This window comes from Urocampus carinirostris, chromosome 1 (assembly GCF_059441175.1).
Source record: "Urocampus carinirostris isolate Australia breed hairy pipefish chromosome 1, RoL_Ucar_1.0, whole genome shotgun sequence".
Classification (NCBI taxonomy): Eukaryota; Metazoa; Chordata; class Actinopteri; order Syngnathiformes; family Syngnathidae; genus Urocampus; species Urocampus carinirostris.
Genome location: NC_142349.1, coordinates 56036675 through 56063795, shown reverse-complemented (window position 1 = coordinate 56063795; position 27121 = coordinate 56036675). Strand labels below are relative to the sequence as shown.

At 39.1% G+C, this 27121-nt stretch overlaps 1 protein-coding gene across 5 annotated transcripts; it reads right to left on the bottom strand.

Moving 5' to 3' along the window:
- Window positions 1-841: 841 nt before the first annotated feature.
- Window positions 842-24866, bottom strand: rc3h1b (ring finger and CCCH-type domains 1b). 5 transcript variants are annotated; one of them, XM_088346310.1, is made up of 20 exons: window positions 24718-24866; window positions 22794-22829; window positions 22426-22699; window positions 18073-18193; window positions 17065-17304; window positions 16820-16995; window positions 16522-16722; window positions 15296-15428; window positions 15059-15177; window positions 14872-14984; window positions 14547-14786; window positions 12396-12607; window positions 11935-12323; window positions 11475-11609; window positions 11227-11382; window positions 9363-9582; window positions 9151-9293; window positions 6870-7088; window positions 6504-6607; window positions 842-4588 (listed from the first exon to the last, which is right to left on the bottom strand). In XM_088346310.1, the coding sequence occupies exons 3-20, from the start codon at window positions 22654-22656 to the stop codon at window positions 4432-4434; spliced, it is 3309 nt and encodes a 1102-aa protein (XP_088202436.1). In that variant the 5' UTR covers window positions 22657-22699; window positions 22794-22829; window positions 24718-24866; the 3' UTR covers window positions 842-4431. The 5 variants fall into 5 exon arrangements, with proteins under 5 accessions (XP_088202436.1, XP_088202427.1, XP_088202410.1 ...); XM_088346301.1 differs by lacking the exon at window positions 24718-24866 and adding an exon at window positions 23870-24351; XM_088346284.1 differs by having other exon boundaries at window positions 22426-22829.
- Window positions 24867-27121: the final 2255 nt, after the last annotated feature.

The window sequence follows — 27121 nt, the reverse complement described above, 5'->3', positions numbered from 1 at the left end:
TTCCTCCGGGCACTTCAGTTTCCTCCCACATTCTAAAAACATGCATGTTAGGTTAATAGGCCGGTCCAAATTGTCCCTAGGTTTGAATGAGCGAGCAAATTGTCCCCGTGTGCCCTGCGACTGGCTGGCAACCAGTTCAGGGTGTCCCCTGCCCACTGCTTGAAGCTAGCTGGGATGGGCTCCGGCACCCCCGCGACCCTAATGAGGATAAGCGGTGCAGATAATGGATGGATGGATGAACAAAGAAAAACATTTAGCTAGACTAAGGAGTCATTGACAATACCTGTATATTATTTGTTATTGCAACATCCATTGCAGCCTGGTATCCTAGAAGGGGGATAGTTTTTCCTTGCCCTCATGTAGGTTTTAAAACAGGGTATGGTGTAATAATTCAGTGGTTTGCAAAAATCTGTGGTCTGTGCAGCTCTTTGAGACTCTTTGTGATTAAGGGCTATACAAATAAACATAACTCGAGTCATTGTTATTCATAAGGTTCGAGGTGAGCTACTGTGGGTATAGATAAAATAGATCAGGTGCACATTTGTTTCAAACGTGGTCATGTGATACCGCAAAAAGTAAAAGCGATTAAACAATTTTTGGAGGTTTGCAGAGGGATCGAACTGGCGTCATTGCATTTTTAAGTCAAACGTGCAACAGAGAGAGCTACCGCAGGTATCAATTGTGAAGAGCTTTTCTTCTCCAATGATAGAACAAGGCATCTCAAACTAAACTAAATGGCACCTGAGTATGTCATGAAGCTTTAATGATTATTGACCGCGTTTGGTTTCTATTTGGATAGAAAATGTCTCATCATGTATTGATAATAAAAGAAAAACACCACTCAAGAGTTAGCAATCTCGTTTAATCTTTCCCCCCTAAACTCGGAATCACTGTAGTACATAAGTTACATTTGTGTCAAATTTCACAGGTTTTTTTTCTCTCCCTCATTCCTCAAACTTCCAGTTTGACCTCTTGCTCGTATCAAACAAACAAAAAAAGCAGATTGTATTATACAAAAACGCAAACCAATTTTCACACAGTGAATTCTCTTACAAAGTCAAAAAAATGGCGTCGTAATGGCTACATCCACATTGGAGGAAGATAATTCTAGAACATTCCTTAAATGGAGTATAATATACATATAAAACCTTTTTTATCAAGCGGAAATTAAACCTGTACCTTAATTTAAGAGATTTTTTTGTTGTTTTTCTTTTTTTCTTAATAAGGGAAGCAATCATAAAAAAAATTAACTTGCCCGTAAAGTCGGGAAAATAAAATGCAAACCTCGACAGCAGTAACAGAGGGAAATAAAATGCATTTAAAAAAATATTTTGGGGGCTAAAACTCAATCCGTTAACTTTTTTGGTTGACTCGCACTTGATAAAGTGACAGTGAGAAAAAAAATTGAATACTGTGAATGTCACTTAAGTATTCTGATTAAGACTAGCGGGGTCAAGGAGGAGAAACGACCAACAATTGACTAAGCTAGGCCGAGAACATTTCCTTGAAAGCAAAAATATATTTTTTTTAAGATGGTTAAAAAAAATATGAAAAGAAATGTCAATTGCTGCCAAAGACAACGACTGCTATAAGTGTGACAAAACCTTTTTCAAAAGAAGAAAACAGCCCCATTTATCATGTTTACATTATCAAAAAAAATATCAAAATATCTTCTCAGTCATTCACTGCCAAAGATGACTATAGAAGTCTCGCTTTACTTGAAAACGCCCATTTGTACTGTTTACATTTGGGAAAAAAATCTTAAGTCATTCACTGCCACTAGTGATATCCTTGCATCATAAGATGCGAAAGATTGATGTCATAATCTCAGAAAATTTAAGAGAACAAACAAAAACAAAACAAGCTTCAGTTGTTCACTGCCAATGATGATTACTGATGTCATAAATCTCACAAAACTGAAAATTAAGAAAAAAAAGTCCTGTTTATCGTGTAAACATTATTTAAAGGTTTCAAGGGTCGTTTGCTGCCAAACAAGTACTGAAATTAAAAATCTTGCAAAACAAAAAAAAATGATAAAAACCCTGTAAAAGACAAATACTGACATCATAAATTGTCCACTGCAAAAGACAACTATTAGAGTTATAAATTGTTCCTTGCTTAGGCTGACTACTTGTCATAAATTGTTCGAAACAGAGACGTCACAAATTGTGTTCAAAGACAATTGCTATCCAGATATTATTTGCTTTCAAAAACTACCGATGTCATTGTCTGCCAAAAACGTCATCAGTTGGGTAACAAAGACTCTTGACGTCATAAGTCGTTCGTTGCTAAAGACGACTAGTGACGTCATGAATCTAGCAAAACTTTAAAAAAAAAGTCCCATTCAAGATGGTCATTAACCGTTCATTGCCAAAGACACCTATTGGTGTCATAAGTCCTTAGCTGCCGAAAATGAATACTGACGTCATAAATCTTTCGCCACTCAAGACTACTATAAATTTTTGACTTTAAGACAACTGACGTCATTAGTCCACTGCCAGGGACATGTATTGATGTCATAAGTCCTTGGCTTCCAAAAAATACTGACATAGTTTGCTGCTAAAGATGACTGCTGACGTCATAGTGTGTACATTAAGTAAAAACAAATAACAAAAATGTGGACCTTGAATTCAATTCTGTAAATATTTTAAGCTGTTTGCAGCCAAGGTCCTTAGTTGTATACTGGTCAAGAGGACTACGGACTCATTGGCTACCACTGACCGCAACTGACGTCGTTGGTAACGCAAAACTTGATTACAAACGCCTTGTTTATCACGTTTAAATGAAAACAAGGTAAAGAAGCAGGACTTGAAGTCAATTTTGTGAATATTTAAAGTTGTTATAGACCACTACCAAGGTCAATTTATTTCTGAGATGGCAGTGAATGAGTTAAGTGGGCGGGTTAACGCCCTCATCTTCACCCATTACAGCACAACCTGAGGGCAAAAGAAAACGACAGGGTGCGAAAATAAGCCTCTGTATTTTTTTTTCTATCTACGATACAACACGCGCACACATACACACAGAGCTCCATTAAAGTCTCCCAAAAACATTTCCAACCCACCCCGACCCCACAAAAAGTTATTTTTTGTCTTCTTCGGAAGCATAGTCTTATCTTTGTTTGAACACAAAAAGATTTAAGTGAACACACATCAAATGCGCACAGAATGTCCTTCGTCTGGGAAAGGATAACGTCTGTGTTGGCAACCAGTGGACAGAAAACGAAACGATAAAAACCAACCCCTCCCAAAAAATTCAAATAAAAACCCCCCAAAAGAATAAACATCTTGCTGAAACTAAGGTAGAGATCATTTAATATAAATGCTGAGCGAGTAGAATAAGAGGTGGCACGTTAATAGTGCTTTAGTATATTAAATGTATGTATACATACTGGTATGTATAAGTGAGCTGTGTACCTAAACGATAAATGCAGCCGTTAAAAGCGGGGGGGACGACGGGGCGCTCGGCTCCACTCGCCTGGTGGTGATGATGACAGCGCCGGGATGAGACGCCCCCAAGATAGTGAATCAGTTGGAATCGTCGTTTCTAGGCCAAGACTGTGACACCCCCCTCCAAAATTGTAAGAAAAAAAAAACTGAAAAAGGGAAGGCAACTTCATAGAAGTCATGCAAGCACATGACCAGATAATCCCAATAGGGAGTTTTTTTTGTTTTTTTCTGCTCTGAGGAGGGAAAAGCTCGTCAACCTGATGCAGGAGTTGGGCCACAGCTGATTGTTTTTTACATGTGTGAGGAAGAAGCACATTCCCTTATCAAGAAAGTTGCAATCTTTAAAACAGAATGCTTCCATTCAATATTTAATAAACTGCTGTTTTGTATGCAAAAAAAGACATCAGCATTTATGTAGTCCATCCTAAAAAAATGCATTCATTTTTTAAAATAATCAAAATAAAACATGCTTCTTGTGGCACGCTTTTCCTTCCCAGGCCATCTGGATTTGTGCAACCACTTTTTTTTTATTAATACAATTTTTGGGGAGGGGGCTGACTTGCTGGCTTCCTGCAGTCTCCTCCATGCGTACTGTGTAACCGTTATATTTTTTTGCACGGCATGTGATCAGAACCTTAAATGTGAGAAGGGATTGGGGCGGGGGGTTTCTTTTTTGTGTCACTGTCACCATCACCACCCTTGTTCCTCTTCCTGAATGTGAGCCATCTAGAAATTTGAAGGGAAAAAATGTGGGGAAATAAGAACAAAAAAAAACACACACACACAAAAAGAAAGGTTATCGTTGGCCCTGGTTTCCAGGCAAGGGAAGTCATTTCAAATAAAACCAAAAAAGCTCATTCACAGAACAAAAAGAAAGAATTCATATCACGGCAGATACTGCTCTGTGTGTGTATGCCCGTGCATGCTTTTTTTCCACAGAGCATCTTCTGGGTGCATGTGTGCATGGAAGTGTGTGTACTGCTTAAGAGCAGGAATGGACGACTCCGTTCTTCTGCATTTCAGAGCCGGCGCCGACCGGGTCGGAACACAAGCTCATCGTCGACGTCTTGCTCGTCAGCGAAAGCATGCTTCCGCCAACCGCGCCTTCGGGCAAATTGCTGGAGCCGTTCGACACCTCGCTGTGAGAGAAAACACCACACCGTAAGGGTAGTTCACAGAAATACAAAAACGATTAGGATGCAGAACATTTTTAGCACTGAAATTTGACCCAATTTTTTTTTTAGTTTAGGCCTAAAGGAAAAATATATACAGAAAAATACCTTTCCAAAATAACTATTTGGTGGAGACATCATGCCTAAGGTGAGGTGAGCTGTGTGAAGCTGGCTTTTACGGGTAGGGGTAAGTTTGTCTACGACACAGCTGCTTACTTTGAATTTTGCTCACGAAAACGATAGAGGATGCTGTCAAAACAGGAGCTTTGTCAAGTTTTACCAAAAAGACATTTTCTCAAGTGTTGACGTGTCCCTCTTTCTTTTCTCTACATTAACGTTGGCCGCTGGCCTGACTTTGCCTATTGTTTACATGCTAAGAATACAGGTCTTACTTGTTGAGCCGTTTTTATTCAGAAACGAGTCCCTTCTTGCCTAAAGTCAAGTGAGTGGCACTAAGCTGTGAACTGCAAATTATTATTCTTTTTTTTACTTTGAATATGTGAATGTGACTCGTTTGTTGCCTTAGACCGGGGTTTTGCAACACGCGTCTTTAGCGCTGAGGAGCATCTCCCGGCCGCTCTCCCCAAAATGTTTAAACCTTAAAAAGATTGGAGAGGAAAATATATTTCATTTCAATATGGTTTCTGAAGGGAGATAAACATGACAAACACCTTTAACGTTTTTCAGTGCTGTAAAATTACGTGGAATTAATATTTCATTTCGACAAGGACATGGTGCGAGTTCACAAGCTACAAGCTAATCTACGCTGCATTGTTCCTTTTTTTGTCTCTTTTCCTCTCTCTCCATCTCTGTCACTCTCTCCACTGTTCTTAGCTGTGGCCCAACAAGGCAGGCGGCTGTTTTTAACAAATTGGCCATGGATCTGAAGGGTTTTAAGGAAATATAACTGAGAACACAGTATTTAACCTTTCCTTAGACCGAATTATTTGCATTCATTGTCAATGCATAGATTGGCTGAATATTTGCTCTGTACAGAGAAGTTATGTGGAAGGAACCTTCCAGGGTAAGAAGGCTACATTTGCATCAGAGTACTTAGTTGGAAGTGAGAGAAAGTGTGATTGCATCACTTCTAGAGTAAAAATAGATGAGCTCAAAAACAGATTTAAGAAGTGGATTACACCTCCAAGCAACACCAGTGCTGCGAGTTTTGTTGCAACCCAGGAAATGATAAAGTGGGGAAAATCGTTTACAGATGGTAACAACGTTAGGAAGAACAGAAGATATCAAAACACCTATTTGCAGACTTCAAGAAAAAAGTGAAATAATGCAGACAACAACACTGAAAAGCAAATAAATGACATTCAGTGCCAGAAAACTTAATGCATACAGCATGCATTGCATTTATTTTTTGGTCTAATATGGCTCTTTTAACATTTGTGGTTGCCTACCCCTGATTTAGACAGTGCCAACTACTGCACAATTACCTTTCTGTAATAATTATCTTGAACTCCATTAAAAGCTAAAATATGCACATATGCATGTATTTAACAGAAGGAGTGTTCAATGCAGCAAATACTTTATAATTTTCCATTATAGGCAGCTGGTTTACTGAAAGTTGAATGAACCTGCTGGTTATTTGTATTTACTAACTCAACAGTTTTACTGAATGTGTATAACTGTCTAACACCTAAATACTTATTTTGTTGTTTTGAGAAAATGTAATGAATAAAACTCTTAAAATAGCATCTAGTCATATGCTTGTCAGTTACAGTATATACCATTCTATATTGGATACTTGTATAGCACATCAGTGCAAAATAAGGGTTTATGTTTCCTTTTAATTATTTTTTGGGTTCAGCCCCATTTTCTTTCATGAAGTCTTGAAAAAAATATATATTTTTAAAAAAGCTCTTGAACATACCCGAGAGCAAGGGAGATTTCTTCTAGTTGAGCCTTGTGCTCAGGTTGTCCGTTCTCCGCTGCTTTCATCTTGTACTGCTGGACCTCGTGAGATACTTGGTTTTCCTGGGATCAAAAATATGAAAAAAAATTAAGTTAATAAACTGACAAAACCATCTTTATAATTACACTGAAGATCCTGCTTGCCCAAAATATATCGTGAAAAATCAATCGAAAAAACCCTGGATGTACTATTTTAAAAAATGATTTCTTCCCTTCCATTAAAAAGAACTTGGAATGGTTGCACAATGACAATGAAGCTATCAATTAGCATTAAATCAACAACTTATCTACAGTCAACATGATAAAGAATATATCGTCCGCTCACCATAGCCATTTCCCGGGTGCGTTTGCCAATCTCTCTCTCAACTTGGTGGAGCTCCAGGCTTAGCTGTTCACTGGAGACCACCCCAGCGCCGGCCCCTGCTGTTGGCCACTTGGGGGGCTGCTGGGACTGAGCGCTTGCAGCCTGAACTTGGCTGCTGCTCACTGGCGGGCCTGTTAAGGCACTGGCTTCTCTCTGCAGCAGCAAAGAGTTACTGGCCGACTGTCGACGACACAAACAGTTTCAAATGTCACATGATTTTCATTCCACCCTCATCAAATTGGAACTCCAAAAATCATGCAAGTCATGAAATTTATGTTGACGTGTAGAGAACTTAACTCTTTCACTATCGTTGACATCTATTGCCAATCAGTTAAAAACATAAAAATCTGTCAACCAGGGTTGGAAGGGTTGCTTTAAAAATGTAATCCAATACAGTTACTAGTTACCTGTTGAAAATTGTAATCAGTAACGTAGTCCAAATACCATTATATTAACTCAAATACTAACCATTAATAAAAGACAATAAATATTATATTAATATGATTACGGAAGTTTAAGATAAATGAACAATGTAACCTTAAAAAAATAATTGCAGGAAACCAAGGTCTGGTTATTGCTTGTAGTCCTACAAAAAGGTGCTCATATTTTCACCATGTAGTATAATTTATTTCACATGGCAGACAAAATATGCTGTTTTAGTTTACGTTAAGATAACATTAAGAATCCATTATGGTTTTAAACATACAAGGAGTTCCCTTTCTCAATTTACAAAGTGTGGTGCCCAAGTTCAAGTTTAAACTGTTTGAAGTGGGGATCACAAACCTCTTGACAATATTCGGAAATACTAGGCTAAGTAAAACATTCTCACAGTAGAACAATACAGTTATTTTGAACACCAAATTACTTTAAAATACAAAAAAGCCAATCAATCATTGACTAAATGTCCCCTAACACATCCCTAGCACACCTATACGCAGACACGCAAGTACTAGGAGTATCACGAAACTGCGGTTTGAATCAATTCCAACGAAAAGAGTGCTAAAATGAAAATACAGACAAGTTATTTTTACCTAGAATACATTATATGAGTTGGCCGGCTGCACACGTCTTGTGTAATTTCTGTCTCTAGTGTCAGTGATATAAATGATACAAACTCATCGATTGGAGCGTTGTGTATATGTAAAAAAAATTAAATAAAATGTTTTACAACAAAATAATCCTTATTTTAACAAAATGTATATAAATATGATGTATTTTTTTCTGTAAATGTTACGGAATAGAATTACTTTTTTTGTATTTATATTACGTAACACCATGTAATTACGATTACTTTCTAACACCATTCATGTATTTTGTTACTCCCAAAGCATAATGCCAACTCATAGGTTTCCCCTGTATTTTATATACATTTCAAGTTGCGTAGGGTGTATAAAAATTTTTGTATGGAATATTTTTTTAAAAACACCTTTTTCCATCTTGTCTTGCCAATTTAATTCATACAGTATCCGGATCGTCTTTGTCACTGGTAGCGGACAACAAGGCGATCATAAATTGGTATTGTCAAAGTACAAAAGCATGTTATCCTTGATCAAGCAATTGTTTTTTGCCCATATTGCGGACTTTTCAATAAAGCATGAAATGCGCGTCATGTTACATCCGTTTTTGTGTCTTTCGAAGTCAAGCGTTTGTTATGTATTCGAAGAATCCACCAGTTACAATCGTGAAAGTAAGCATGAAACTACTGACTAGAGGAATTCAAGGATGAGGTCGACAAAAAGGGAATCTCTTCCCTTTTTCTGGTAAATGTGATATATTACATTTTAAACAAAAAGGTTCTTATTTTCGTTCTGCATTACATTTGAAAGGGATGTGATAGTTTCTGGTAGTGGACCGCTATGCATAATGAATGACATACATGGTGTTAATAGATCTATGATTAACACTATGTACTGCAAGGCAGGAGAAAAAAACAAGAAGCTGAAATAATTGTGTTGTTTGTTGAATAAACTTATTTACAAAAAATAGCTTGGTTTTTATTCTACATAGTCTGTCTTACTTGAGTAGATGGGTTTAAAGTCGTGTTTGTAAGGTTTGTTATTGCTTATTAAAGGAAAATGTAATCATTAATAAGGGGAGCAATAGGCTGACAGGGATAAAAATGAAAGAAATGGAAATAAAAAATAAATGTACACAAACTTGAGCTGCAGCTACTGAACATTTATAACAATTGACCATTCCTCAAAAGTAATCATGACCAAAGGTTTTTTGCTAATTTACATACCTCCATGCTATGCAACTGCGTCTGTTGGCTGATCTGCTGGTTGACCTGCTGCAGCTCGATCTTCAGCTGTTCTCTGTCCTGGGCTGTCTGGTGGGAAGCGTAGGAGGTTGAGCCCCATCCGGCATGGCTTCCATACGTGTATTCTGCCAGGAATTAAATTTAGTCATGACAGCATGAGTATGTATAGAGTAAAAATAGTTTGTTTTCTGTACCGGCTATTGACATGTGTTTAGAGTTTGGATTCTGTGGCGCCGAGACCATGGCTTGGACGGGGCCGGTCTGGTATCCTGACTTTGAGGTACGGGATATGGCGCCAAAGCGTGAAACAGTGGGCTGGGGACCAAAGGGAATGATGGGGTCGTCGTCCTTGACTTCGGCACCCCTCCGAGGGGCTTCCAAAGATGGTTCCCTCAAAACTTTGGCGTCCACATTCTAAGAAGAGACATCATGGTCAGTAACGCAACTAGTGAGATACCTCCGAGTTACGTTGTACTGATTCTTACAATATTTTCATGTAACAATGTAGACTATTATATTTTTTCGGTCCTTGTTACAGCTTTTCCCCTACCAAACTACATCAACAAGAAGTGCCCAAAAACTTAAAAATATCAAACTTTACAGTGTTTGGCCAAATTACGTGCCCCATACGTTTCTAAGATGCCTGTTTGCTATTTGCTAAGGTCATACAGGATTGCTGGTAGGCAATAGGTATGCAACCTGCCGATATGAAACTGGCTAACTCCCTCCAACAATGCTGTTTTTCTTTCTTCATCCAGTTCAGAATCTTGTGCAACAAACTATTTTTTTTTATCTATGGGGTCCTAAGCCTTGCAATAATTAAAAGGAGAAACAATATAACGATGTAAAAGATGCTTGAGATAAAAAGATACGAAAAGGTGCACTCATTGTGACCTTAAGGAATATGGCCGTAACCAATCGACAATCTGAGAAATTATTACGTATAAGGCAGCGATTAAAGCAATTACATCTCCTAAGAGCATGACGATATTCACAAGTTATAGTCTCATTTGAATTTGCAGTCTCTTCCCTACTCCGCATCCACTGTATCAGCTCAAATCAGGTCACACCACAGATAAAGATTTTAATTTTTCCTTTTTATGTATAATTCATATTATTCATGTACACATACTAAATCCAAGTTACCAATGCTTAACAAGTACCGTAAATGTTAGACTGTAAGCCGCACCCAGTACATTTTCGAAGGAAAAAACATTTTGTATATACATAGGCCTCACCTGTGTATGAACTGCAAGTGCCCACATTGAAACTTGAGATATTTACAAAGAAAAACGGTACACTGAAAGAGTTTTAGTAATATACGGAACCTTAATGCTCCAACAGCCTGCCGGTGGGCCGCCAGACTTAACAAGTATGTGTCTGTACGATGTCACCAGTCAATAAAATACACCATGCCACATAGCAATGGAAAGTGCAAACGCTTGGGATTCAAGATATACTCATCACTAAAACATCAGGATCAGTCTGAAGCAACTATATAGCCGAGGTAACTCACCATCTGAAACGCACGACAATGCCGACAGATACAATAAATAGGAATCCGCCTTCATCATTTCTGCTTCGTTGGACGTCTCTTCTTATAATCCATTTGTTTCGCCACATTATTTCGGTTTACAAATAAACAGACTCGTAAAATTATTCCCAATAATGGTAGTTAGAACTCCTCTTTCAATTTACACCTTTTCCATTATGAGGGTCTGTTCATGCTAGTTTTATTCATGCACAAAGCACAAAATTACAATAAACTTGAGCCTTCTTCGACACATATTCCACATGTCTCACTTTTACCTGTACTGCTCGGGAAACCCTGGCGACAGTTACAAAAAAAATGCATAAATTAACCGCATCATTGCATAAACCGCCGGGTTAAAAGCTTGGGAAAAAATATTGTATATTGGGGGTTCAGGACACATTAGTTAATTATCATAAGCTTTTATCCTCGCCAAACGGCAATTTCACCTCTCGACCCATCGACTCATACGGATTCATCTAGTATCCCGGGGTTCTACTATACACAGCTTTTCGATTTAAACTCACCATCATGTCCATGGCACCAGGTGCCATAACATCTTTGGGTTTGGCGTCCTTGGTGCCAATGTAGGAGCTAATGGTGTCACAGGACCAGGGGGAGTATTGGCCAGCGTAGTCTGGCTCTCTACATTTTCCCATGCTACTGGAGCTCTCGTCTCCATACTGAAGACAGAAGCACAAAATTCAAATCAATGATTACATAATTCTTTATAGCTGTCCAGGGAAAAAAATAGGAGAAGCATCAGGTTGCCGACCTCGGGAGGATATTCGCTGGGAAACGGGTGCGACAGAGTGGGCGAGGCAGCAAAAGGCGGAGGGGAGATGACTTTCCTTTCCTCCAGTTGGGAGAGGAGTTCAAGGCGCCGGCGGTGGAGATAATCCAGACTGGGCTGCAACAAGGTAACAAAGAGAGAGTAAAGTGAGATTTTAATCTCTTCGTGAAAACGTCTATTATTGAAGATTTAAAATCATTGCCGTGTATAAAATACAAATCGTCAGTGTGACTAAATTATTTGGTGATCCAAAACTTTATATTAAAACTATTTGATTTGAGGAAAGACTCATGACTTTAAATTTGCGAATTCTCAAAGAATAAATCAATTTAGAAAAATGTGATCTACATATACAGTGCATAATATAATAATATAAAGAACTCCAAAGAGCACTCACAATAGGCCTAAATATATTTTTGATAAAGGTAAAAAAAGAAAATACCTTGACATAAGTCCTCATTGGTTGTGAATGGGCTCCAGGTGGGTAGTAGCCTTCTGGTGGGTATCGATCCCGCACACTGGGCTCCGGATGGTAAATGGAGTTAGGTTGCCCGGTGGATTGTGGGGGGACATCCAGCGCAGTGGAGCCTATCCTGACCAGGCCGTCCCTCTGAGATGGGTAAGGCTGTGGGGGAGGGGGAGGGCCAGCGTAGGTCCCATGTCGGTGTGATGGGTGCGGGTAAGAAAAAGGGGGACCGGAGTGGTGGGCCTGGTATGGGCGTTCAGGATACGGGTACGGGTCGTGGTAAGCGGGTACCGACTCGCTCGGGGGCGGAGGGTTCCGCATGTAGTCCCGTGAAACATACTGCGGTGGTTGTTGGTAGGGGTAACCTGAAAAAAAAAAAAGAAAAATGTCAACTTTCAGAAGGCAGATGTGCATGGGCAATTTTTGCTGAGACGTACCTGGTGCATACTGTGAGGGCTCATACTGAGAAGCGGAGGGTGGATGGCGCGTGTCAGAATAAAACATTTCAGTGAGTTGCTGCTGGGGATACATGGGTGAACCCCGGGCGATAGGCATTTGCTTCACACCAGAAAGATGATCGGGAGCCATCCGCGGGTGGGCCATGTGATGAGGTGGAAGAGGCATACCGGTCTTGGGCATGGGGTCCAGACTAACAAAATCAAAGCTTTGAATCAAAATTGATATAATGCTTTGGCTAATGAACAAGTATTATGAAGACTGGTTTTGTAGATTTTTTGTTTTTATTTTTGCTCTCAAAAAATTCAAATTACCAGAGTGACTTTTTTTTCAATTCATAAATGGTACGGTACAACATGTGTGGAGCTGCACTGGATGGTCGTGAATTTTGAAACAAAAATATACGGAAAGCATGTGTGGAATTAATTAGTTAGGAGGCTCAAATACTTCACTTTTTTGTTAAAAAAAAAAAAACAACTACATGCAAAATAGTTAAAATATTGTTGCACCCGTTTGCATGTTTTTTTTTTCATATATAGATTGTTGTCTATAGATCCGAGCGACAGGTAACATCTTGGGCCCAAGCTCAAACGCCGCCCATATTTCAGGTCGGGCCTAAAATGTTAATCATATTTCAGGTTCTGGGCGGGTTTTTCTCTCGCTGGCTTAATTTTTTAATCTGTTTATTTATTTTTCTTTGTGGAGGAACCGTGCACTGACGAGCATGCGCTCAGCAACATTTTTGGACAGAGAAGTGGGCGCATGGCGAAGATATGTGCGGATTCGGCCAAAACCACTCAATTCAAATTTGCTCCAGGCTCGGTCCCTCAAAGCAAATTAATTGGCGGCTTGGGCTGGTGTGGGCTTTTATACCCTCGGGCCGAGTCAGGCTTGATTTTTTTAAGCCCAATCTTACCTAATCCGAGCCCCTTTTGCTTTGTTGCTTATTTTAGTTTGCTTCGACTGCAACCCAAACTAGTTTAGGTTTTAGCATTCACTTAACCATGTCCTGTACTTTCGTCTTGCTTAGTTGACGGAAGCTAATCAACTAACCTAAACCTAAACACTATGTGCCAATAAGACTAGAGATTTAACAATTGATGCACTATTGTGATACTGTAATACTTAAATTGCCAAAATATATAGTTGTCATGATATTAAAAGTAATGTCTATTAGAACTGTAAGTTTTGCCAGAGTTCTGGCACCATTTAGTGGAATTTCATACCGATGAGTAACATCATTATGCTTGGAGGCAACTTAGTACTTGGTTGACAAGCCAAATTTTTTTATTGAAAGTCCGAAACACAATCCTTCGAGCGGTTGTTAATTTCTGAAACATGGACTAGGCTTGTTCGCTCACCGAATAGCTGGTTCACATAGAGCTATGTTTTCTGTTTAGGACGAATCCGAACAACCAAATGGAATGAAACTCCCCAAAAAACCTCAATTAGAATGAAAAGGCTGTTCCCAAATGGAATTCCGTTCCGAATCACAATGTTGGATATATACAAGTCTATTTCTTTTGACGATCTAAATAAGTAACATCATGCAGTTCATTCGGAATGAGGAGTTTCGTATTCTCCATTCTGACGCAAATATGTGGTGATGTCCTCATTTTGAGGCTTGTCTAACTTGTTTTAAATTACTTGTTGTTTTCATCAAGAAATTCCTTCAAAACGTATTAATACTATCATATTACAGGATCTGCATGGGTGATAATTGATTCAAAGTTCTTGTTTTAATCCAGCTCTAGCGTCAATGAAAACAATAGAACTGTCAAAAAGTGTGACAAAGAAAGACTATTCTAATAAATCATGTGACCACGCTTCGTGTGTCCCACGGTTGCGTAGAGTTCATTTGTTTAAAGCAGCAGCGGATGTACACATGATTGGTGAGCAGGTGACCTCGCAAATATGGATCAGAAATAACTCAATGTTCCATCTAAACCTGACTACTGAAATGTTATGAGAATAAGTATCCTTTTCTAAAATGTTTTCCAACAATTAATGAGAGCACGTCAAATTACTAAGCCAGTGACAAAACACAAAAAGGTTGAGCTTAACACTCAACTGACAATTTGTCAGAGCTATCTTGATAGATATGAACAGTAATATTTAATTTCTTTACTCACAGATCAGGTGGTGATCCAGGAACACTTGGACTTCCTCCATCCATTTTTAAGGGCTTCCGCAGAAGTTCATAATGGACCGCGTCTGTGCCACGTGCGATGAGCTGGGGCAGTGTGGTTGCAATACTTCCGTTAGTGAGGGGTGAAGGCTTTCTGGTCATCGCCACGTCAAGGGGAAGGCCTTCTTCTGGCCCCCCAGATCCTGGGAGACGAGCTGCCAAGCGCTTGTTCATTTTCCGATACCTAACGAGTTAAAAACATAACAAAACAGGAGTTTAGATGTGGCCCTCTTTGTGGGACCGCCAAGTTCAACATTATTGAGACTTGCTTTTCTAGTTCTTCCTGAGAGTGAGCAAAGGTACAGCTCGCTCCTCGAGGGCAGCCTCCTTTCAGTTTCATGTCTCGGCACATGTATGTCTTGTATTTGCTGTGCTGAGGAGGCTACATATAACATGTCTGTTACTATGAGTGAAAAACAACCAATGTCTGCTTTGTTAACCTACAGAGGCCCCCACCTGTTGAGGGTCTGCTCCTTTCTTGCTGTGGTTCTGTATGAAATCCACCAGGCCGTGCACGACTGTCTTCACTGCCACCAAGCCCTTCTCAAGCTGCTCCCATGTGGGAGGGGGAGCGTCTGAGTGTGAAGAGAGCAAGGCAGGGATAATGTTTCAATATTGCAATTTCATACTTGAACAGTTCTTAGCAACTTGAGGCCAACTTTTTTTGTCTCGCTACACTGGCCTCCTTCTTACCAGGGCTGGGATCGATGTTGGCAAGCAGTTCGAGGTGAGGGCGCAGCCTGTTGAGGTTGGCTGGGTCTCCAGTCCTCTGCAGGGCGATCGTCAGCTCTTGGACGCTCTGGGCAAAGGATGCTGGGGTCTGCAGCTATGTAAGTGATAGGAAAGCATGGAGTAAACACAGCAGTGATTTTATACTTCATGAGCCACCTTACCCAACACACCTTGGAAAGCGTAGAGAAAAGCTATTTTCACCCTTATTGTATGTTTCCCAAAATTAGTGTCTAGGGCAGGGAAGGGAAACTAGAGCTCGCAGGCCACATATGCCCCTTCAGGCTTATTAATCTGGCCCACCTGATAAAAATTGTTAAAAATAAATAAAAGTATAAAGTATAGAAATCGGTAGAATAATGCTTTGATTTTCTGCCACTCATGTCCCTCAATAAGAAATATATTTTTCATGAAGAATTCACAATACTCAAAGCTGACATTCAAATAGCTTAGCTGGCTAGATTTGTCTGTATTTACCTTCTTTTTATTCATTATTTATATTTTTAAAACTAATTCGATTACGTCATCTCATAACAAATACATAAAATATAAGATGTATGTGTAGATGTTAATTCATAAATGCATATCATTGCTGCTATTGTACAAATACTTGTTTTCTCTTTTCTTTTTGTATGAATGAAATGTTCAATGAGATAAGTAAAAATAAACAAACTCCTCAAACTCCCAAAAATTGAGAAACGCCTTTTTAAATAGCAGCAATGATATGAAAAAATACTACCATATCATATTTTATACTTGTGTAATTTCCAGGTATCAGATTCAAAACTGTATCGTCAGATAAAGAATATCTAATCAATATTTTCCGGTATGCCAACTGAAAGTTCGCTCACCCCTGGTTTAGGTTTGTCAAATATTTTTGGTACCCGCTATAGACTAGTTTACTATTTTACAATCAGTTTTCTCCCCACAGAAGATTAAGACATAAAATGAAACATTGACAATGGTACTTGTTATTACTACTCCCGCTCTGTTCTTGTACTGAACAAGAACTTGTATTTTTGGAAAGCACAGTAGATCCTCACAAACCACATAGCAATGTGATTACTTTAAGACTTGTTTTAAAGTTGAAAATAGAAGCTGCTCGCCAATATTAGATTAAAGAAAACAACACTAAAAACTGACGATCTCACTAAAAATGTCATGGGGCAAATGTTATTTTTGTATCTTACCTTATCTATGATGGACTGCATATGTGACTTGTGGGACTGATCCCCATATAACAGAGAAGACCATTGGTCTGGTGCAATTCGCAAACCGCCCTCCATGGCAATTTGCACAATCTGAGAATCGTGCTCGCGCCGCAGAGCCTCGTAAGTACGGAACTCCTCCTTTAGTTGCATGAGGGATGAATCTTCGTCACGTTTGGTTACCTGAGCAAAAACATGCGTGTATGATTGCAAAAAAAAGTACCAAAGCAAAGAATGACACCTCAACCAAAGACACTTATTAATGGTTCTTCTGGCATACCTTGAAGCAGGAGGCCCTGTAGAGAAGCTGCACGACGTGGCCTATGCTCGTCTTGGAGGCCTGTGGAAAACGAGGTTCGAGCCTCTGGACAACAAAAAGGACTAAAACCTTCCTAGAGAGTGCTGAGCCATCTTCAAGTGCAAGAAGGACCAACTTAAGAGCCTCTTCTTGCATTGCTGGGAAAATTTGTAGGCAATTTAGCAGAAGTACATACAGGTGAAGAGAAGACAATTGAGGGGACTGACCTGGGCCAAGAAACTGGCATCCGCGTGCACGGACAGCAGCCCAGAGATTGGAGGACAACTGCTGGGGGTTCTGGTGCTGCAAGATGAGCTCGGTGACCGTTCGCTCACCCAGAGAGCGGGCAGCCCTCATGGCTCGGACCCGGCCCTCCTCCTCCACCAGCTGGCAGTGGACCAGGGTGACAAGTTTCCTTTGCATGGGCCGACTCAGCATGCTTTGGGCTGTGCTGCTCAGACCGACCCCTGGAGAGACAGATTAATTCAGAGACGCCAAGACCAAACTATATTTCTCATTGTTCACAATACGTGATGCTCACTAATTTGGTCTTTGCACGTGTACTTTCCAAAGACTCTACATGTTTGTTTTTATGGTGCTTGTCAGGCTCTTACATTTGAACTCTGAATTAGGTTTCACAGGATCATTAGTCATTAACAAGACGCTTCAAACTTCCACTCATTGTCAGACAATCTGCTTGACGAGTCATTGTCTGACAATCTGCTCGGAAAGTATGACAATGAGGGGTGTGCAAAATTGTACAAAAACAAGGCATTTGAATGCAATCAGATGACTATCATAATGCCAACAGTCAAGAATCGACTGTTATTTTTGCTTTTATTGCTTCGAAGAGCCAAGCTGTCAACAGCCATTGACAAGCAAATATTTACAGTTACATAATCGTTAATTGTTTGTAGTTGTACTTTAGAGGAATAACATCTGGCTGACGTGCCCATGATTAACTCATCAAAAAACACACCCGCCATGTTAGCCAGCGTGTACCCAAATTAATCGCTGCCTGGCGACCACGAATGTTGAATTCCTTTATCACGTGCGTTAATTGCACTGAGTAAGCTACTGGGCATTCGGCTCGACCACACTGGAGAAAGAAAAATGTACAATGGGCTGAAGACTCCAATCATTATATTGTACCACTATTGGATTTCAAATCTGAATAACGCGGTACAGTCTGGACCATACGATACAAGATCCGAGAGAAGCCATTATTTTTGTACCTCTTGTGTTGCTGAGAGGTTTCAGGTAGAGAGCCAGCTCCTCCACGCACTGCCTGGCCTCATCATAATGCTGCGAGTCCTCAGGACTGCTAATCAAGGCAACTGGCTGAGCCTTTGGAACCTGCACATCGTGACGGAAGAGAAAAAAGTTTCAGGAGCAGAAGGCTTTCAGTGAAACAGTTTCATTGCAACTGAGGGCATTAAAAGAAATATACAGAAAACTCCTGAGTTATGACGTGCCTAGCTTAGGATATTTTCACATTATAATGTGAAATATGATGTCTTTAAACTCCTTGATTACAGCATTTTTCCCCCACCACATGACATCAAGTTTTTTTTGCATGCCCAAAAACGTATAAAAATTCAACTTTGCAGTGTTTGTGTGTATGACAGCGAGTTACGTGTCTTATACATCTATAAGGTCGACATCATACAAGATGATGGTCTAGTATTGGTTTGCGTCAGGGCATCTTCAAGATGCAAATTTGCTGTTGGCTGAACTAACTCCCGTAACACCTTTCCCTTCATTTAGTTTAGAACATCATGGTAAATAATGTGTTGAGCTAGCGGTCCAAAAACTTGCAGTAATGCCAAAAGGAAAAGTAAAAACATTATAACAATGGAAACAAAGCAATAAGAAACATTATTACCCTCACGAGGGGAAAATGATTGTAAACCGACGACAATCGAGACCATTATAAAATTTTGAATAAGTCTCTTAATTTATAGTGTTTCATAAATGTATTATTAATCGTCACCATTATTAAGAATGAAAAGGCAATAAAAGCAACAACTATGTCTAAGAGCATGACAATATTTATATATCATATGCATGTATACAGGGATCAGAATGGAGATTTTCATTTTCAGCTGAAATAGCCAGGGTCCAGGGGCCGCAGGCCCCGGCCAGGTCCAGGGCGGAGCCCGGTGGGGGGCTCAGGGGGGCAAACCCACCCGAAGCCAACGGCATTTATCTTATTTGCTATGCGAAAATTGCACTAGAATGAATTAAATCCAACAAAACAGAAACCATGTATTTTTTTCAGTTTTAAGATGTTTAAAACAATTGGGGGATTACAATGTTACAACCATCACCATTGTTGTTGTGTTTTGATGATGAAGATGGACCTTGTATTTAGCTACTAATCAACAATATATATGAAAATATATACATTAATAACCATTCATCATTAATTTGAAAATAGAATGCACAAACTGAACATGCTTAAAGAAAATACATGTCAGTCTGTGACAGTCTTCGCCAGCCATGACCACTTCAATTTATTCTTGATTCGTTTATCAATCTCGGAGACAAAAGCCTCGTCTTCTTTTCTTAGTATTTTCATATTTACTTTTTCAAACACTCATTTCACCGTTTGAAAAGACCGGAAGGAGCGCCATGTTTGAGAAAGCCAATGCTCTGAACAAAAGCTCCGCTGATTGGTTATCAGCGAACCTATCGACCAATGGTAGGAGTCGATCTATTTGTTGTGTGTTATAGATCTAATGCGCTGCGCTTCTTTTTGCCGATTTTTCTCGCGATCTCTAACTGCTAACTTGGGGTGATGAAACAGTCACGTATCATACCTCACCCCCAAAAATATTTTCTCATCGAATTTAGACGATTTACGGGAATGACCTTTGGGGTTCAAAAACAGCGGAAATCCGCGGATCCGCGGAAAATTCTGATCCCTATGTATATTACACACGAGTATGCCTTACTATAGACTGTTGAATGAAATCAGATCATTACCATACCTTTTAACCCCTGCCATACGACAATTTCACTTTGCAATCCCCACCTCAGAACAGATTAATGTCATACCTCTGGCATCTACTGAAATTGTCCTAATTAATGTGACAGAATAATTCATACAGAAAAGGAGCTTCGGTCTCACATTAGTACAGTGTGTACTGGAGCGTCGGTGTTAGAAAAAAATAAAAATAAATGAATAAGAAGGTTCTCAAATCATCAGAGCAATATGACTTTATCACATTTGCCAATCACTCAACTGTCATTATTATGTGAACAAATACCATATGGTTAACTAAGGGCGGTTTCTATTTCCATTCGCCTAACGTCAGTGCCGCTTCCAATTCGAGGCCCGAATTAGATCATGCTAAAAATAATCAAGCATTATACCATATCAAAATATCCATCAATGTTTCATTGCACTGGTCCTATAAGGGTTACAGCAAACTGAAACCTTTCCAAAATAGGACAGCCTGTTACTTGGAGGCAAAAATGTATTACATGCGTTTGTAATTAGCCGGTTGTGCAGGGTTTTGGGATGTGAAAACAATATTTTTAAAAAAGCTTACATTTTAAGATGTTTTTTTTAGTATGTGGCGCAGCTTTTTGTGACTACACGGGAACTTTTATTTTTAGCCAAGTTTTTTTTTGTTTTATGGGTATAAAAAGGAGACAGCCAGAAGTAAAACGTGTGACAACAGTCAAGGACTTCTCTACAAATTTAGAAAATGAATTTTGTTTAAAACATGGTTTTGTGCTATCTACCAGCAACATGTTTTAGCAATTGTGCCATAATGCTTTTTATTTTAGACATTAACTTACGTAGCTATTTCAATTATGAATGTTCCAAAGTCTGAAATATATGTTTGTGTATGTTTTGGTTTACAATAAGAGTATTCTAAATGCTTTAGTTTTGAGTGTTCTTCATAAAATGTATTAATACTGGGTTAGTGTAGTCCCGGTTTTTATGTATGGGGAGAAAAAAAACAACGGACTCTAGAGCAATAGCAAAGTGTTACTATTCAGTGATTGTTTGACTTTATGTGAGACAGCAACTGTCTTAGAACATTCCTAAATACTGTAATACCTAAAAACTAAATCTGATAAGTCCTTGTTTGACTGTGACCTCACTATTTCTATGCCTAAACACTTACGAATAGTTTTACCATTTTTAAAGACAGCTTGTTAGCGTTGAACTGCTTCATACTAGTGATTAGAAATGGAAAAACCAAGGGGAATTTCTAGCAAGAAAAATATTTTATGGAAGGATTTTTTTAAATACTTGAGGTGTTTGGACACAGCGGCAACTTATTTAGTGTATGCCACAGAAGGCTCATTTGACCAATCACGGCGGGAACCAAAATGTGACGTCACCGGCGTGTGACACGTTTTGACATCATGGTGTTGAATCATTAATGTCCCTTTTGTAATGTTTTTGTGGACTTTTTATTCTTTCAAAGAGGAAATGTGGGTACATTTGAGAGTGGATATAATTGCAGTTCCATAGTTGATTTGTTTGTTTGCCTTGGCCTCGCTGCTTCATGTTTTGATCACAGCTGAATATTGTCCCACCAAAAAAGATGGATCATTTTAAGAATTTTAATCAAGCGAGCGTCTTAAGGAAAACGTATGCACAACGTTTGAGCGACCAACATAACTGAAGAAATAGAAATATTTTGTGGTAAACAAAAAGTCGCAAGATAAGTTGTCCCACTAATCAATTAGCCCCTTGTCAAGATTGCAAATGTATCTGCATAATATATTTCAATGTCGATTGTCAAAATAAAACACCAATTTGTTTCTTCAATAAAGATTCATCCAAACGATTAGATTTGTTTAATCAAGCTGCAGTAAATGTAATATTACGAAGGTTTTTTAGATGGGCAATAAAATTTTTGGATTAGTTAATCATTAAAGTGCTAAATCTTTAAATGAAGGGCAGAAAATAGAGTATGTTGAATTACGCAAACTTTGTTACGTATCAGGTAATGTTAGCATTTGACATACATAACGCATACTCCTATATAAAGCGCACCCCTAATTTTTTTGTTTTACTATTTGAAATTGTTGCCATCCAGACCAATTTTTGTGCCATATCACTCACACATTTTTTAATGTGAATGATGCGATTCAAGCTGAAAAGGGTTGCAGATTTTTGTGCTATATTGCGTAACCCTTTTTAATCCATCCATCCATCATCTGCACAGTAGGGTCGCGGGGGTGCTGGAGCCCATCCCAGCTATCTTCGGGCAGTGGGCAGGGGACACCCTGAACTGGTTGCCAGCCAGTCACAGGGCACACAGGGACAGGCAATTTGCTCGCTCATTCACACCTAGGGACAATTTGGACTGGCCAATTAACCTGACATGCATGTTTTTTGGAATGTGGGAGGAAACTGGAGTGTCCGGAGGAAACCCACGCAAGCATGGGGAGAACATTCAAAACTCCACACAGGAGGTTCGATTGCATGACCTCAGAATTGTGCCGCACACTCGCTAACCACTGCGCCGCCGTGCTGGCCCTCTTTTTAATACATACCCTATTTTTTGGGCCGGAAAGTGTATTTTACTTCTGCAATAAAAAAAGAAAATGTGTCTCACCTGGCCTCCCACCAGTTGCAGCAGGGCCGTGTTGACAGGCAGCTGTTCGATGTCGGTGCTGATGGCCGTCTGGTCGAAGGGACAGGCCTTTCGGTGCAGCTTGTTCAGGCACATCTTGCAGACGGTGTGTCCGCAGCCCAAACTGATGGGCCGCCTAACAGTCTCCTCAAATGTCTGTGTGCAGATGGGACAGAGCAGGAACTCTGTCCACTGTGGTGCTTGAACTGGCATGATTAGATGTGGGTGGGGACGAGTGCGTGCAAGTGTGTATAAACTATTGACACAGAAAAAAATATAATAATAATAATAATATATGTAAGATTCCACTGGAATCAAAAATTGCTTTCTTCCGAACTAAATGTCCTCACACATTGTGGATTTGGGGTCACATCACACGATGAATACTGGAAAAGAAAGAAGAAAAATGTTTTAGAATTTCTATAATCATTGATAACAGCAGAGTGAACATTGATTACATCGAGACTAGACGATGTATTACAGGATAAATGTGTAATTAAAGACTTAAAACAGAAAAATAACATTAAAAAAATTCTGCGATAAATATAGGACTCTCAGAAAATCTGAGTTTTGCGATTACGTTATGCATCTTCTGTAATTTAACTATATGAAACATGTCATACATTCTAGATTCATTACAGATCAACTGAAATACTGCAAGACTTTAGCATTGAAATATTGCTGACTATGGCCTACAGACTACTATGATACTTTATCCTATTCTAATATTTTAAAACGAGATATTTGATTTTTTCCCGATAATCTGCAATATTACAAGATAGCAAAAACAAAAATGATATGAACTGTAGATTTATTACAAATTAAATTAAATATTGCAAGCCTAAAGCAAAATTGCATTCTTATTCTAACAGGACGATCTATAAAATGAAAAAAGGAAACTACTTTTCATCATATTCTATTTTTTTTATATATGAATTGAGCAATACTAAAACATTAATAACAAAAATGTCATGCATTCTGGATTCATTACAAATTAACGGAAATATTGCAAGTCTTATAGTTTTTGCCATTATACGCAATACAGTATAAAAACAAACAATCATGGCTAACAGTACAAGAATACTGTATACTTTTTAATGACATTTATGATTTCATTATATTGAAATGGGTTATTTGGGTTTTCGCCATTATCAGCAACATCAAAATAACAAAAGACTTGGAATATTTCAGTTAATTTGTCATGAACATAGATGATATAACTTTTTTGCATTACAGAAAATAAAGAACTTGTCACATAATTCCCTTTTCCTGTGAGTCCTGTATTCAAATATTCACAATGTAGTGCTTGTAGACTGGCCTTAAAAATGCAAAAATAGTGAAATCAACGTATTTCCAATATAAGAGAAGATATATGAAATATGAACATAGCAAAGTCTAACTACAACAACCAATAATCCATACTCACATTTATTTTGTAAATCCTAGCTTTCAAGTATTTGTTTACAGTCTCGATTTAGCTTTCAATCCAAACAAAAGCTATAGAAGTAATCAAGTGTCCAAGTCCTAACCGGAGATATAATAACAACAGATTCGTGAGCAAAACAACTTCTTATGTGGCCTAGTTAATCGTGCGGCTCGCCACTGAGGCTCTGGACAAAGGGTGCAGGAATTAGCTAACGGCTTGTCTACGCTGCCCCCCAACTTGTTGTGTCGCTGACGTTTGCCACTAGAATTAAAGTGGCATGAAGCTGCAAGGCGTCTTTGATTGTAGGCTGCAGGTGTCTTCTGTCGTGTCTCTCGTGGCACACGTACCTACCAGGGGGGTTCTGATAGAAAGCTCAGCTGACTTTCGAAGGAGGGGGTGGTCTTGCAAAAGCTTACTGCTTAGCAATGCTAAGCTAAGGGTGGCTACGCGATCCAGCGTTCATTGACAACTTGCTTGATCAAGAATATGAAATATCTCATCGCAAGGGTTATGACATAATTGATTACATCACGTTCTGACGTTTTCTATGTCGTCAATGTTGACTTATACTGTAGAAACGCGGACGTAAACGCGAAAAGTCAGTCGTAGGATTATGTAACATAAGGACACCGCGCATCCAAACCGGTGTAAAATAATTATTTATAAACAACATTTAAGTGTTTTTTTCACGCATTGGGGTACAAAGTATACAAATAAAAACAGTCCGACTGGATGGTAATAATGCTAACATGCTAACGAACAAACCCAAGCTAGCATTCCGACTTTACGCATCGGGAACGGAAGAAAAATAAACATAATTAGATAAAAAAAAACCTTCTATTACTTACTCATTCCAAACGCTTTGGAAGATGTTCATCTTTTTTTAAGGAACTGCGATATTTCCTTGCCATGTCGACGGTTGCAGCGCAGCCGCTGCCGAGGGGGGTTTTGTCGGGGAAGGGTGTCAACTCTACGGGGCTAGCCGGTTACAGCTAGCTGGGCGCGTGCGCGGAGGCGTGCGTGCGGAAAAGATGGCGCTCTCTTGCGGCTGAAAGGTGCTGGTGCGCTAAGGAAAAAAAACAAACACACCTGGAGATGCGCGTGGATTTGAAAATTATTGGGATCGTTTGAGTAAAAACTCTAAAAATAACACATTATTCGCGAAGACGTTCGTTTGCTGACTTGGTCAGGGAACTGTAAATCTTGACAAACTGTCGATCTTAATTAAACCGGTGTTCACGCAATAACACAGGCAGAAGCTCCACCAAAAAATAAAATAAACCAGGAAGATAGCTAAACTCGATTTGATGTTTTGAAGCCAGTATAACCACAAACGCCTGTATGCATTCCGAACCATGCGTCTAGTGGGGCCACCAGGCAAACCAGGCAGTTGCCTGGTGCCCCCGCTAAGTGGGGACAGAGAGTGAAAATTTGCATTGCAGTTAATGGAGAAGTTGAGTGAAGAATAGAAAATTACGTTTTGAGACCTTTATGCTGAGAAACTATCCTTCCGGGAATGAAAAAAAAGAAAGAAGAAAAAACAAGAGAGAATAAAGCAAGATAGTGGTAGAAATCCAACAATAAACAGAGATAAATTGTATTATCCCCTACCATTGATAATGAATGATGCAATGCACACTTTATTCTTGTTGGGGTTTCTTTTAACATAAAAAGCTATTGCTATATTATTATGTAGTCTACAATACAATAGTACTTTTAATTAAAAACAGACCATTAAGGGTAATACAAGATTACTCAGAATGTTGTGGCTTTATGATTTAGAACCAATAATATAGTGGAGCCAGAAAATGCAATCATTGTTTTTAAACGTGGCACCTCATTAGTTGTTTGGAAAGGTGAAAATGACAGTGAGACCACTGGTTTGTATTTATCATTTTACAACTGCAACTGCATTTCAAGCTATACATCTGTTCAAAAATCGTCAACCTGTGCAGATTTTGTAGCGTCACATCATTTGTATAAACTTTAAGTGGTTTAGTCCACAGTAAACGTTGAACCGTCTTTTTCAACAATTGTTACAAAATATGGAAGTATAAACCCATGTATTGGATGACACTAATATAGCCTATCAACCATGTATAGCCTGTTTTCCTTCCATATACATTTCTTTTAGGTTTATTGTTGAAATTTCTTACGTTAGTGCCTGAAGAAACCGAAAGCAATGATGTTCTTTCTTTGTCAGCTAATGAAAATTAGCCAGCATCAACCTCCACTACACAGTCCAAACCTTCCTCCTGTGATGACCACCCAATTTGTTGGTTATTAATTAAAATTAAAAAGGCCCAGAGTTTGTCCTTGTAAAATTGTGTGGTGTGTGGGGGTCAAGCAGTGGTGGGAGGCCCCCAATGAATTTCTGCTTGGGGCTCCACTAGACCTAAGAATCGCCACTGCGTCTGATTATGATGAACCTTTGTTTTCTATTGGTCTGAAAATGTTGGCGGGTATATGACCAAGAAGTGCTACTACATCTAATCAAAATACATTCTAATGAGGAACATAAATGCTTGAAATTTGTCAAGTCAAGTCATGTTTATTTGTATAGCCCTTAATCACAAGGCGTCTCAAAGTGGTGCACATACCACAGATTATTGCAAATTACAGACTATTATTACACCATCCCTTGATATAAAACCTATATGAAGGCAAGGAAAAACTCAAAAACCTCAACATGAGGAAAATGAAGAAACCTTGAGAAGGGTCCGAAGGGGTGGAGGGGAGACACAACCAAGTTGTGCTACTGCTTTGATAAAAAAAAATCAAAATCTATTGTACGAGGAACATAAATGCTTAGAATCTTTCTAACAAGTAGTGTCTGCATATTTAAAATCATGGCGTAGCTTCAAGTGACTATCAGGTATTTTTTCCTTTTGTCGGGCTGATGAGGTGGAGGGGAGACACCACCAAGTTTTGCTACCACTTCGATAGAAATTCAAAATGTGGCCTTTTTTCAACTGGGCTGCTAACTTTTACGTTATATTTGGCAGTGATTAGTTTGGTAATGAATTGTCCTGCCTTCCGAGTTGCAACGGAGCTTGTTGCAAACTAAGATAAGCAAGTCAAAAAAGGTGGTTTTCCTGATTTAGTTGGAATACTGTACTTCATTGAGTGATAGTGAGAAGGTACTTTATCAAAAAAAAGGCTGGAGATGATGAGCAGGTATTATTTGCAGAATATTCTGGGCACAAGTGAGTTACAGACATGACCCGAGTGGGCCCCTTTTACAGCTCGGGT